The sequence below is a fragment of the Rhineura floridana genome, chromosome 7 (assembly GCF_030035675.1).
Source record: "Rhineura floridana isolate rRhiFlo1 chromosome 7, rRhiFlo1.hap2, whole genome shotgun sequence".
Lineage (NCBI taxonomy): Eukaryota > Metazoa > Chordata > Lepidosauria > Squamata > Rhineuridae > Rhineura > Rhineura floridana.
This window is the reverse complement of record NC_084486.1, coordinates 66,241,730-66,255,449: the sequence shown is the minus strand read 5'-3', so window position 1 is coordinate 66,255,449 and position 13,720 is coordinate 66,241,730. Positions and strand designations below refer to the sequence as shown.

The 13,720-nt window shown below is 38.3% G+C and overlaps 1 protein-coding gene across 6 annotated transcripts in view; it reads left to right on the top strand.

Moving 5' to 3' along the window:
- The window catches only part of WDR11 (WD repeat domain 11), a 100,712-nt gene that overhangs the window by 71,084 nt on the left and 15,908 nt on the right, over positions 1-13,720 (top strand). For all 6 annotated transcript variants that reach the window (XM_061635822.1, XM_061635824.1, XM_061635819.1 and 3 more), the window contains 7 exons: positions 2,533-2,639; positions 3,387-3,501; positions 4,563-4,734; positions 8,875-8,983; positions 10,201-10,263; positions 11,502-11,567; positions 12,783-12,960. In XM_061635822.1, coding sequence (XP_061491806.1) covers positions 2,533-2,639; positions 3,387-3,501; positions 4,563-4,734; positions 8,875-8,983; positions 10,201-10,263; positions 11,502-11,567; positions 12,783-12,960 — 810 coding nt within the window. The remainder of the gene's footprint in view (positions 1-2,532; positions 2,640-3,386; positions 3,502-4,562; positions 4,735-8,874; positions 8,984-10,200; positions 10,264-11,501; positions 11,568-12,782; positions 12,961-13,720) is intronic.

The following is a 13,720-nucleotide window of genomic DNA, read 5'->3' as shown; positions in this document are numbered from 1 at the left end:
GTGTCATGACACCTGTGGAAGCCGGGTTGGCAACTGCGAGCTTACAACACCAGAGAGGAAAAGATACCAGTTCTAATCCCCCTGTCTCTACTCACCTTCACTACATCTTTCTCTGCCTTGGAGCACCTTTGTTTTAATATGACAAGAGTATTATAAGAAAGAAATGGGGAGGAAGTATAGGAATATATGCCTCCCTTCTCAATCAGTATGCATTTCTAGCTAGTTTCATCATACTTCTGTGGATTTGTCTTCGTTCTCCCATTTTCTCATGTTACCCACTTGTGTTAATAGATCTTCAATCCACTGTTGCACATCTGGGGGTCACTTTGACTTCCATTTTTTGGGAATTAGCCACCGAGCAACCAATGCTATTCCACAAAAGCGCATTCTATGAAACAGAGGTTTCCACACCTTTGGTATCTTTTTAATTATTGGTGTGAGATGCCAAGACAAACTAAGATGTAAGACAAACTAAGGGCCATGGACAATCCCAGGAACGGGTACTGAAGACAAAGTTTAACAAACTATGTTTGCCTCATGCATTGTTAGTGTGATCCAACTGCTCCAGTGTCCAGTGACTCTGGTGTGTACAAGAAACTCCATATCTGCAAAAGGGGAATTGTATGAATTGATGGAGTGCTCTCAGGCATGTATGGTGATTTAGACTGTGACTATTCCCTCTGACATACTTATGAATGCCAAACTATTTGCTATGCTGTCTCAATGTCTCCAGTTGGATTGCTTGTCAATGAGTCTTCAGAATCGGCTTTCTTCTTGTGCTTCAATAGCATGCCTAAATACACATTCTCTTTGAAATGCTGACCTCCTGTGGCCATGTAAACAACATTTCATTACCGAAATGTGCTACATCCCTGCAGCTGCTCATTTTTGGCCATTTCCATCAACTTCACCATCTCTGCTTCATAGTCCAGTTCCCTTTCAGCTAAAGCTTTCAGTTCTTAAATGTTCTCAAACGGAATACTTAAGTTTTCTGGTTCTTTGCTCTTAAAGCCTCTGTATCTCTAGGGAAGACATTCTTGTAGTAGCACAGCAAATGTAACTTTGCTTACAGGTATGTGTAACCTAAATGACTAATGTTTGGCTTCCAAGTGCCATTGTGTTACACTAAAAATTCTCCCCGTCTTTCAGGGGAGACGAATAGCCCCAGAAAACAGAAGGCATTTTTGGCCCACCACAACATTTCCCTCCAAAAGTCTTCATTTGCCCCTTTTCATTCTTTTAAAGCATTACCAGTCTTTTAGAAAAGCTCGTTCTCTTTAAGATACTTTAAAAATCCTTCTGTTCAAACTGTCAGGGTGTCTGTTTTCAGACATAGCTTTCACAAAGAGTGACCTGCTTTTAAGGATCCAGTGTCTGATAGCTTTAGAAAATATGTTGGAGCAGATCATGGACTAGGGAGATAAAGAATAATAATAATGGGCCTTCTCCCTTGGAGTTCAATAGGAAATGTATCTGTTATAAGCATAGATGCAGAATGCAGAAATGCTAATGCTCCTTTAGCTACCTTTTTACATGACTGTCATTGATAGTAAAGAGAGAGATTTACTCAAGTGATGAATAATCTGTTTTGCACTCTGTATGGATAATGATGTGTATGAAGGAGCCAGCATACATGAAATTAGGGAGCATTCACATTCCACCATTATCAAATCATTTAACATCAATGGATTCTTAAGTGCATTTACTTGATTGTGTATAGAAACCTCTTCACTTTTGTATTCTGTGTAGTATAGTGCTTAAAAAAAAGATTTGTGATTAATGGGTGGTTTGAGGATCAGAGCTTGTGTGTGTTGTAATGTATTTAACTTGTCTGCTTTTCCTTTCCCAGCTACATGATAAAATGGTTTATCTCTACAACTAACTTGTCAGAAAGAACCCTTTTATTCACTTATTAGATAAAAAGAAAAGGTAACGGAGGTTGACTACAGATTCATCCTTGTCTTCTCTGTTTCCTTAGGCAAACATGAAGTTTCTGTTTCCCAGTAAAGCATATTACCCTTTTATTTAAATTTGTGCTATAACATTTGGAGGCTTTCATTTTAAAAAAAAACTTGACAGTGCAATACACACATTCCTGTACTTTTAAAATAGAATAAAAATTTCTGGCCTCAAATCTATATTAATGTTACTTTAAGTGGACGCTCTTGGATCAATAATGGAAGAATTTGAGTTACTCTGTTTTGTATGGGGTCAAAATACTCAGAATGTGAGTTGGCACAACATCTCAAAGGATAGAAATTAATCGCTTTGATTAAAAACAAGTGCAAGTTACCATGGCTTTGATCCTAAAATAGTTTAAGGAATTAAGTTTCCTATCCCTAGCAGCCACCTGCCCCCATCCCCCAAGCCTTTTCAGCAGGAGCAGGTATCTACAGAGGAGACTTTCCTTCCATGAACTTCCTTCAGCTAACTTAAGTGTTACAAACATTTGATTGATTTTATACTACCACTTATGCCTGTTACGTAGTCTGTGCTTCTTAGCTTTAATCTCTACTTTTGAAATCTTTGTAGGGAAGCATGGGCAGTATAACATGTATCGCATGGAAAGGAGATATCTTGGTTCTGGGTGATGTTGATGGAAATTTGAACTTCTGGGACTTAAAGGCCAGAGTATCCAGGTAGTAACCTGTATAAAATTCCATTGAGGCCTAATTCACACATGACTCGGGTGGTGTGGTTTCCACCAAGAAACTGAGTAGGCCTCAATCTGTGTGACAAGTCACGGTGAATCAACACTGCCATAGTTTGGTAGAGTGAAAAACGGCCCAAGAAATGTGTGTGTGCATATACATATACACACACACACACACACACTTCAGAACTGCCATGGCATTTCTGAAAATTGCCCAAACCACACGGGTAGCATTTCACAAAAATGGTTAATCGTGCAGATAGGTTAGTACTATTTTGACTTCTTGGTGGCAACCATTCTACCATGTAACATAGCAGTTTGGCCTAATTTATACTATGTGTTTGAAATAATTTTATATTTTGCCACAAAAGCTGGTCACATCAAAGTTGTCTGTGAGCACACTAGTCCTACAACTTTTTTTTTTAAAAAAAATCTCTGTCCAGAAGGATTGCCACAGAAATACTGGGTTGTGTACATAACAAACTGGCAGAGCACTGCTGTAGTCATGCGTCACTAGTTTTACTTTTAGTGATAATTTGCCATGTATTTAATCAGAGCAAGAACATGTGCAGAGGGGAGAGGTGGTGTTAACTGACAAGTTTCTCTTTCCTAAAACTTTTTTTAACCATTTTTATTTAGATAGTCTCTGAAGTTTAGTTTCTCAGTCTGTCCTTAAGGTAAACTCCTTAAGGAAAATGTGTACTATTTATATTCTGCCTTTTTTCCTTTCCAGAGGCATCCCCACACACCGAGGCTGGGTGAAGAAGATACGCTTTGCCCCTGGAAAAGGAAACCAAAAGTTAATAGCAATGTATAATGATGGGGCTGAAGTTTGGGATACAAAGGAGGTCAGTAACAATTTTGTTTTACTTTTCTAAATGGTAAGCTTAACATTGTACTTAATTATGTCTACAGATAACATTGGTGGCATTTGAGTCATCAAGCCATTCACAAAGGAAGCTTTACTTTTCCTGGCTCTTTCAAGCTGCTATCAGTTGCTTTCATTGAGATATTTCAGCCATTAAAATATTGCTAAACTAACTGGATGAAATCCAACATGAATCATACTCTGATGAACCCCACTGAAATAAGTGAAGTTAAGTAATTGTTTTGTTACATTTTAGCACAGATGTATTTCCTGTCCAGTGCTGCTTTGGGAGGAATTGCAGGATATAAATGTAACCAATTAAATAACTAATTATATTCCATTGATTTCAACGGGTCTACTCTCATTTAGTAGGATGTCGTCCATTGTATTTACGATTTGCAGACCAAAGGCATGGGACCTCTTAGAAGTTAACGTTCCACACAGAAGCATAACCAAGCATTAGAACTATCTACAGTTCTTGAATTATGGCTTGTCCTTGTTTTTCCTTTTTTTGCTTAAGAGACTTTTGTGACCTGTTCAAACAGATCACTGATCGTCCTGCCATCATGGCTAGATTGAATTGAATAGAGAAGGTAAAAGTAGATTGAACTGAATAAAAACCCTCCAAATTCAACCACATGGATAGTCTGTCATGGAAAGAAGGGAGAACCAAGTACTACTGACTGCAGTGAATATTTGTGTGGTGTGTAATTTTATTTTTTTAGATGTTTATAGAACAAAATAACCCCAGTAATATTTGAAATAAAGTTTGACAATAAAGGTGGAAAATATTACAGAGCATTTGTATGGTCTTTCTGCTTTGAAGACCTCCACAGTAATACTGGAACATAAACTATTAACTAGCAAGCTTTTACATTTTAAAGTTAATTTTATAAAATGGGCTCCGGAGAACATCCTATCCCCCTTGCATTGGTATATTTGTGACAATTATAGAAGCAAAAGTTAATTTCACTGTCTGTTTATGGAAAGGTTCATCATTATGATGATCTTTCTAAAAGTAAAATATGTTGCATTTTTAAGGTACAGATGGTGAGCAGTTTAAGAAGTGGAAGAAATGTCAACTTCCGAGTACTTGATGTTGACTGGTGTACCTCAGATAAAGTGATCTTGGCATCAGATGATGGATGCATCAGAGTGCTAGAAATGACAATGAAATCAGCTTGTTTTAGAATGGACGAGCAAGAATTATCAGGTATGGGCAAAGGCCGCGCAATGCAGCTCATTTTTTTATTATTAGTTTGTATTATGTGGCACTAGAATTGATAAACAGAGGAGTGTTCCCTGCTCAAATAGCCAGAGGATGGGAGAGATGCATTTTATCCACTAAGATAGTGTGGTTTTGAATTGTTCCTCAGTTGTAAAAAGGCAATATTGGATGTGAAGAAAACTTCATTAAGCGTGGAATTTGAGGCATACAATTAGGGCAGTTTAAGTGCCAAAAAGCAAGGAAGTGAAGAAAGAGCAGTTTTACTAAGCGCTCTCTCTCTCTCTCTCTCTCTCTCTCTCTCTCTCTCTCTCTCTCTCTCTCTCTCTCTATATATATATATATATATGCGCACGCACACACACACAGAGAGGTTTTTTTATGGTTGACAGGTTGGGATGGTTATGTTATCACTGCTGCTGTGTTATCATTGGGAAGGAGCACAGTCCCTTGGGGGGGTAGGGATCACAGCCCCTACTCTACCCAAGTGGTAAGAGAGCTACTACTAGCAATTCTCCCACTAGTAGTAGCCAGCAGAAGGTCCTTCATAACAGTACTGCAGAATGAAATGAAAAACATGTCTTTGTAGACCATGTCTTCTGTCTTTTTATTTATTACAATATTTTTAGCTTGTTCTATGAACACTTTTTCAGATGAAAAGATCAATCTCTGCCACCAGGTTTACAACCACAAAGTCTAAAATTCCACCAGGAATTGTAATATCTACCAGATTTACTTGTCACTCTGTACAAAAGTTTCATCTTTATACTTTGGTCATTACTCAGTATTTGTATTATTAGTAATGTAACAAAAAAGACTTTCTCCCTCTCACATATATGCATATACACAAATGTGTATGCAGCCTTTATGTTTAAAATAAATTGCAATATTTTTTATCAAGTAGTTTCAAAAAGGTATTGTAATCCATATTTTATGAAAACGTTTTAAGTATAAAATATGTATTTCAGTACATGAAAGTACTAATGGTCTTTGCAGCATAAAAAATTGATGCAGATTTTCTGTTGTATAACTATTGCCAGATATCCCCTTGAAACACTGTCACTTCATTGAAATAGCTTGCACTGTCTCTGTAGAATGAATTTTCTCCCTTCCATGTTTCTATATTTTCATAAGCCATATTATAGCATCTCTAGTCTATAGGTGGTGCTATAAGAAAGTCTGCTTGTTTTTTTATCAACACGGCTTAGATTTGTATTTAAAATGTGATAAATGTCCTAGAAGCAGAGCAGCAGACCTACATAGTTCCAAGGAAAAATCATATACTGAAACTTGATGGACTACAGAGATATAATCTTCCTCAAATCTTTCTTTTTTTATTAGATTTATATCCCGCCCCTCCTCCCAGCAGAAACCCAGGGCGGCAAACAAAAGCACTAAAAATACTCTAAAATATCATAAAAACAGACTTTAAAATGTATTAAAACAAAACATCCTTAAAAACATATTAAAACATATTTAAAACATTTTTAAAAAGCTTTAAAAACATATTAAAAAGCAATTTCAACACCAACACAGACTGGGATAAGGTTTGCATTGGACTTTGTGTTAAACTCTGAACTATGTAGATAGCAGGGAAGGGATCCAGCCCGTCAGATCATGCAGCTTATACAGATCAACTTTTGAAACCCAGACTGCAGCTGCAAGCCAAATAATTCCAGTGAAGCCAAGCACTGAAAATCAAGAATAAGAGACGAACACAGTCTGAAACCAATGTCTAATTCTGAGATCACCCATGGATACAATGGTGCCCTTGAGAACTTCTGGCACCCATGAAGTCTCTGAGCCCCCCATCCTCCTCACTTCCCCTTTGTCATGAGGTGACAAGGGTGGCTACCTTATTTCCCCTTTGAAAAGTAGATAGATCTGAAGGAGGAAGTTGGAAGAGCAAGATTCTCTCTTCCTGCCTTGTTCAGCTTAATGGGCTTCTCAACACTCCAATTGACACCGGAACAGCTAACAGAAAACGGAGCCACCAAGGCTATAGGAGATAAACGAGCAATCTGGAAGACTGGGGGAGAAAAATGCATCACTCATGCTCTTTGCGGGGTAAAAGATGGGTCTTTCTGCTCTCTCTTTAGAGCTTTGTCACAATCGAGCAGTATACAAATTTTGTTAAATAAAAATAAACAGAGCAACTCGGGGTCAGGGTGAGAAATTGGGTGCATAAGAGTTGGGGAAGGAGAAAATGGAGTGTGTGTCAGAGAGAGAGACAGTGAAAGTGTGTGTGTGTGTGTACATATGTGTGCACACATACTCCAATTAGATCTAGCAAAGTGGATCCTCTTGAAATTACATCAGGTTTTTTTATGTTTTCCACCCAACCACCATTCAGGTCACAGATCCCATCTGTCTGTATTGACTGAACTGTAAAAGGATTCATTGCTTTCCAGTACGGCCATGGTGCAAAGGCGTGGATCTAATGAATGTACAGATCCTTGTAGATCCTCATAATTTTCTCAAAGTATCCCCTCAAAATTACTATTAAATCATAATAGATCACCCCGGTTCCATAGATTTATCAGACCGTATCTCCCTGTATGAGCCTGCCCAGGCCCTGAGATCCTCAGGAGAGGCCCTTCTCTCAATACCCACATCTTCTCAAGTATGACTAGTGGGGACGTGTGAGAGGGCCTTCTCGGTGGCTGCCCCAGGCTTGGAATTCCCTTCCTAGGGAGGTAAGAATGACCCCCTCCTTGCAGTCCTTCCACCGACAAGCAAAGACCTTCCTATTCCAACAAGCCTTTGGAATTGAAGGCTAAGGATAGGGCGTGAAGGGTGCTGCATTGCTAATGTCTATTATATTATTTTTAAGCTAGTTTGAACTCTTTTAGCTATATGTGTGTATGGTTTTAATATTGGAAATAGTTTAATCTTATTTTAATGTAGATTTTGTATGTTTTTAATTATATGTATTTTTATCTGGAAGCCACCATGAGTTCCAGTTTTGGAAAAATGGTGGGGTATAAATAAAGACAATAATAATAATAGATTTGTTATCTGATTTATTGGTGGTGGTGTTGTACTGTGTTGAAAAAAAATTAATGAACATCCATGAGGATCTGTGCCTTGGATTAATGCTTCTGTGGTGCTGGCAAGTACTAGATCTGTGGTTTTTACTGTGTTATAGTACATTTTTGTTTTGGAAACGTGGTATAAAATCATGCACATTTAAGAGGATCCATTTTAGTTTTACTGGATCTGACTGTTACCAAGACCCCATGGAAAAGCAAAGAATTTGTGTGTGTGCACGTGCATACTTTATTTCTTTTGGAATGGGGGCCCAGGGAGTGGGGGAGAAAAGCAACTAGAGCAGATGGTTCACATGGCACACACTCAAAATTCCAGATGTGCCCACAGCTCCATATTACATGTCTGTAATGTGGCAATAACTCTCAAGACTGCTGTTCTTTCTGGGAAATTGTAATCTTCTTCTTGGCGATCACTCGTGACCGAGTAAGATTGTCTTCAAAAATACAGTCTTTAACAATGGATCCATCTGAATCTGTATCCACCGCCGATGTACCAGACCATGACTAGGGGCTTCTGGATTTCACAGTCCTGCCCCCGTCGCCATTTGCCAATCGCCATGGGACTTTTGTTAAGGAAGACTCCTATGCGTGATTTTTTTTTTATGTGGGGAGATCGGTGCACCACGATCAACACACAATCTTGACAGAAAAAGTCTTTGATCCAATGGCATGGGTACCACAATGATTGGAAGTCCTTTATCTGCTGCAGCGTTCATCCGCCTTCACGGCCGTTGTAATATACACATTGTTATCCTCTGCCTGTTCTGCCGTTGAGGATCGTTCTTTGTCTGGTTCCTCTCCCTTGACCTTACTGCCATGGGTGACCCTGCTGGGAGTACATGACTCCTGACGACATCGCTTACAGGGTTCATTGGAACACGCAAGCCTGCTCACCACTACAGGGTGACAATCCAGGTATTATTTGTAATAAAAACAAGCCATATCAAACTCTGTTGCAGGTACATAGTAAACAAGTACAGATGTTTGCAAGCCTTACTCTTCTTTATTATTTATTCTTTAATTACAGATTGACTGACTCTGATTTTATTCACTTTTGTTCTCCCTCTTTTTTCCCTAGAACCTGTGTGGTGCCCATATCTTCTTGTTCCAAGAGCTTCCTTAGCTTTAAAAACATTCTTGCTACACCAACCTTGGAATAATAAATATTCTCTTGATATTTCACAGATGTAAGATTAATTTTTATTATTATTGCATATTCCAACATCTGCTTTCATAAAATTACAACATGTTTATTTAAGGGTTTAGGTGAATGCAGGTGGGTCACAAAACCGAACTACTTTCCATTCAGAATTTTACACATTTAGCAGCAGTCATTGATCATCATGTTAGTGTGTTCATTCATGGGCAGAGCATATTTGCTTTTCACATTACATCTCTTTTAAGTGGCTCGATTCAGCTGAGTCATGAAATGCGGGAGACACCTGAACGATTCACTGGGTCCTTGGTATATATTCCTCTCTGTGCATCCATGGCTGGTTCTTCTAAGGGACTGACTAGGAAAAATGTGCTTGTATACAATTTACACATCTGCATTGGAGCATGTACTGGACTCTTGATCAGGGGTAATATGTGCAGACATTTGCTTTTAACCTGTTGAGTTATCATTGGTAAGCCACAATTTCTAAATAACTTACAAAGCACATAATGTATTGACTTGGATCCAAATCTCGCCTTCTATCAGGCTAACAGAAGGGCTCCTTCTGTCCATGAAAGACTTTCAACCTGATGAGGGGAGGTGGATTATTCATTTCCTTCCTTCCCCTACAGCCCTCCTTCACTGTTCCACAAAGCCCACACAGCAGATTTTTAGAGGTTGCGAAGGGAAGCGGGAATCTGTGAAAGTTATATTCCTCCTCTTCCACCGGCAGGAGCAAAATCAGGATCCAACCCATTAGCAACATATAAATTAAAATTTGGTATATAGAAACACAAATCAATGCAGTTTGGTTCAGTTTGGGATGGACATAAGATATGCTTGGGGAGTTCCCAGATTCATGATTGCAGTGTTGGGATTCTTCAGTGTCCATTGTTTGCTTTACATGGGTGGAGCTGTCCTAACATTGTATCAGAAGGGAAAACCCATGCGAGAGCCCCTGCCTAATAGATATTGATGTTTTGAGGGACTTTGCTTGTGATGTGCCTCACAGTAATGACTTGATATGGAGAAAATTGCCCACAGTGACTGTAGGCAATCTTCAGCATCTGAGCACTGATCCAAGACTTACAGGAGCCTACTTATTTCAACCCTGGTTACTCTTCTGAATTCTGAATATAGCACAGAATGTGCAACCTTCTGCAGAATCTGTCATACTCTGCATCAGATTGGGATGTTTCATCTCAGAGTGTCAATATCTGTCTATTAAATCTAATGTTTGTTTTGCAGAAATTATCCAGAGAGTGAAAATGTTAAAAATCTGCTGCAAGAACAGTTGCACTCATTGTCTAAGTAAGCATATTTCAGTTTGTGTTACACTAATAAAATACATTAACAAAATCTTCTTTTGATTTCTGCTCTGTTACTCACTGATATGAATCTTCAGAGATGCCAACGTAACAGGAATCTTTAACTTCATGTTTCCAGTCACATCTAATAATACTCATAACTTCGTACATGTACAGGATGCAATCTCATACGTATCTACCTGGGAATAAGTGCCATTGAACTTAATGGAGCTATAGCTTCTGAGTAGAAATGTGTAGGATTGCAGTGTAAATAAGGACATTTTTAGAACAGCTTCATTGGATCTCGGTGCTACAGTTCTGTATTTTTGCTTTTTGTGTTTGTACTCCTACATGCAGTCATATTGATTTGGCAGCCAGATTACTGTTAAGTGTTAGCAAAATAGTTGAGTGTGATGCACTGTAATGCAAATTCCTTGTTGACACACAAATATTTCATGCAGTTAAGTACAATTTTAATTCATGTCCCCAGTTTATCATATCCATGGTTTTCATAAAATATATGCTTATATTTTCTTCAAAATTTTGCAATATCACCTTTATAATAAGTGTTTCTCTAAAATACCGGAGGGCTATAGGAACATATTTTTGTATGCGGCAAGTATGCAGTGCCATCAGTGGGTTCTGAAGGCAAAACTTTGATGGAATTATGTACTGTAATTTTGTGCCTCTAGCTAACGTGGTACCATGAAGTATTTTTGAACAGGAACTTCAGGACAGCATGCACAAACCTTTCTTTTTCTCTTGCTAACAGCAAGACTAGAAATAGCATGTTAGTAAAAGAATCTGGATTCCACTACAATAAAACACTGATACTGACAAATATGCTTTAATGGGCAAACCAACAAAACAGATCCATTCCTACCAGCTCCTCCTCTGCCAGCCCCCCTTCCGCCAACTTCCCATGAGTTGCTGTGCTCTGTAAAAGTCAGACTATTGGTTCATCTAGCTCTGCATTGTCTACACTGAGTGACAGCAGTTCTTTGGGATTTCCGTCAGGGGACATTCCTAGCCCTACCTAAAGATGCCACTGATGAAACCTAGGTTTTTTGCATGCAAAGCTTCCTATCCTGTTTCAGTTGTTATATTTTTGTATGTTATACATTTTTCTTCCATATATAAAAAGGTATGGAAAATTGTTTCCTTTTTAATAAAAACAATGTATTGTTGAATATATTGCTTAGTAATCTGTGAATATATATGTGTGGTTTTATCTTTTCATAGTGATATCAAGAAACTTTTGCTTGATCCAGAGTTCAGCCTCTTGCAGCGATGCCTATTGGTGTCAAGGTAAAACTATTAAAACTATTAGGGCCATTAGGTAATCTACACCCTTTATCAGAATCAATATTATGGAAATGAAAGATACAACAGAGTAAAGTTTACTTTAATGTGTGGTATTTGATTTTGTGTTTGTAAAGTTATGTGCAGCATCCATTGTGAAGCAAGTGCAATAAAGGCCTTTCCGCCTATAACTGCCTGTCAAGACACCTCTAATCTTTTCTTGCTAGTGCAAATTTGCACTTGTGCAAGATTTATGGAATTCTGTTCTATGGGCACCATGCTCCCCTCAGTTGCCATCTTCCCACCTCATATCTAAAAAGTTACTACAGAACAGGAAGTATAGCTGACTCCCAGAGCTTGGAATAAAGTAGTTTGCTGCATTTGTTTTGAAAAGCATGTGCCACGGTGTGGGACTATGCCATGTCAGAATGAGATTGTGTGATTCAACATTCTAGCCTGTAGAACACCAGCATCTTAGAGATTGCTGACTTTACATGTGGGGAATGTAAAGTCTACTGTAGTAGCAGAATCCCAAGAGGACTGTTTCATCTGCTCTTGCCTTAAAGAATAACATAGGAAGACCCTGCGAGATCAGTCCAAAGTCCTATCTAATGCAGCATTCTGTTCTCAGAATCTCCAGATTGCCTCTGGAAACTCCAGCAAGCAGGACATGAGTACAAAAACACTCTTTCCATTTGAGATCTCCAGCAATTGATATTTAGAGGCATACTGCTTTTGATAGTTGGGTTTAGCCATACTGACTAATAGCCATTGATAGCCTATCCTCCATGAATTTGTCTAAGCCCCTTTTAAAGTTGTCCAAGTTAATGGTCATCACTACATCTCATGGAAGCAAATTTTATACCTTAGATATGCTCTGTGTGAGAAAGTCCTTCCTTTTATCTGCCTTGAGTCTCCCATCATACAGTTTCATTGGATGTCTCTGGGTACAAGTATTATGAGAGAACAAAGACTTCTGTCTGTTCACTTTCTCCATACCATGCACAATTTTGTACATTTCTATTACATCCTCCTTTGCTTCCCTTTTCTAAACTAAAAGGCCTCAATGTTGTCACCTTTCCTCATAGGGGAAGGCAGTACTAAACACTAAGAACAGTTTGATATATTTTTCATATTCTGCCTACTTTCAGCATTGCCTCTTTTTGTTGATATTGGTGTTTATTATAATAAACAATAATGGCAATTGTTTTATTTTACCAGACTGTATGGGGATGAATCTGAGCTGCATTTCTGGACTGTTGCAGCCCATTATTTATATACATTTTCCCAGGAAAAAACATTAACTGTAAAAGCAGAAGACGCACTCAATTCTCAAGAAAAATGGATCAATCCACTAGATATATGTTATGATACACTGTGTGAAAACTCATATTTCCAGGTATTGCAAGATTTTTAAACTAGTGAGTCTAGTCATCTCTGTCACATAAAGGCTTTTCATACCTTATTTGAGGCCTTTGGACTTGAGATCATGTGTGATTGTTTTTCTTATTCACATATATAATTGTGTACATCTATGTTGACGTTGCTTGCTTTGCTTTGGGCAATGTGATGCAGCATCTGTGAATTTTGGGGACCTCTCACTGATTGAAGTGGGGATAGTATTTTTTTCTTTTATTGTCCCATAGTCTCAGACTCAAATCTGGACCAGTTTTGCTTCAAAGAGTGGCTGAACTGCTATCCTGAAAAGGTTCATTGGTCTTAATAATAGTGAATTTGAGGAGCTTTCAGAAACAGAGGAGTTAACCCAAATATTTCTGCCTTTTATTGTACAAATAGAACAAGATTTCCAGTAACTCCAGTGCCAGGCAAATCCTCAGCAATTTTTCTTGTTCAGAATGCCTAAGTGATGCAACATAAGCTTAGTGTTCTTAACATAGAGTAGCTGTGTCCCTGCCATATTTATGTTCTACCTCTCACCCACAGCAATATTCTTGAGTCAAATCTTTGTGCCATGCTCCTTCTTCCTTGCCTTCCACATTCTCATTGTGACTCCCTTATTGTTTGCCATCATTCTGTTACCAAAGTTCTTTCATTTGCTATACATTTTTTCAGTTTCCTCAATTTACCTTCCCTTTCTTTTAACTTCCATCAAAAACTTTTCATGTTCAACAGTTTTCCTAGCCCTTGAATTTCTTCTC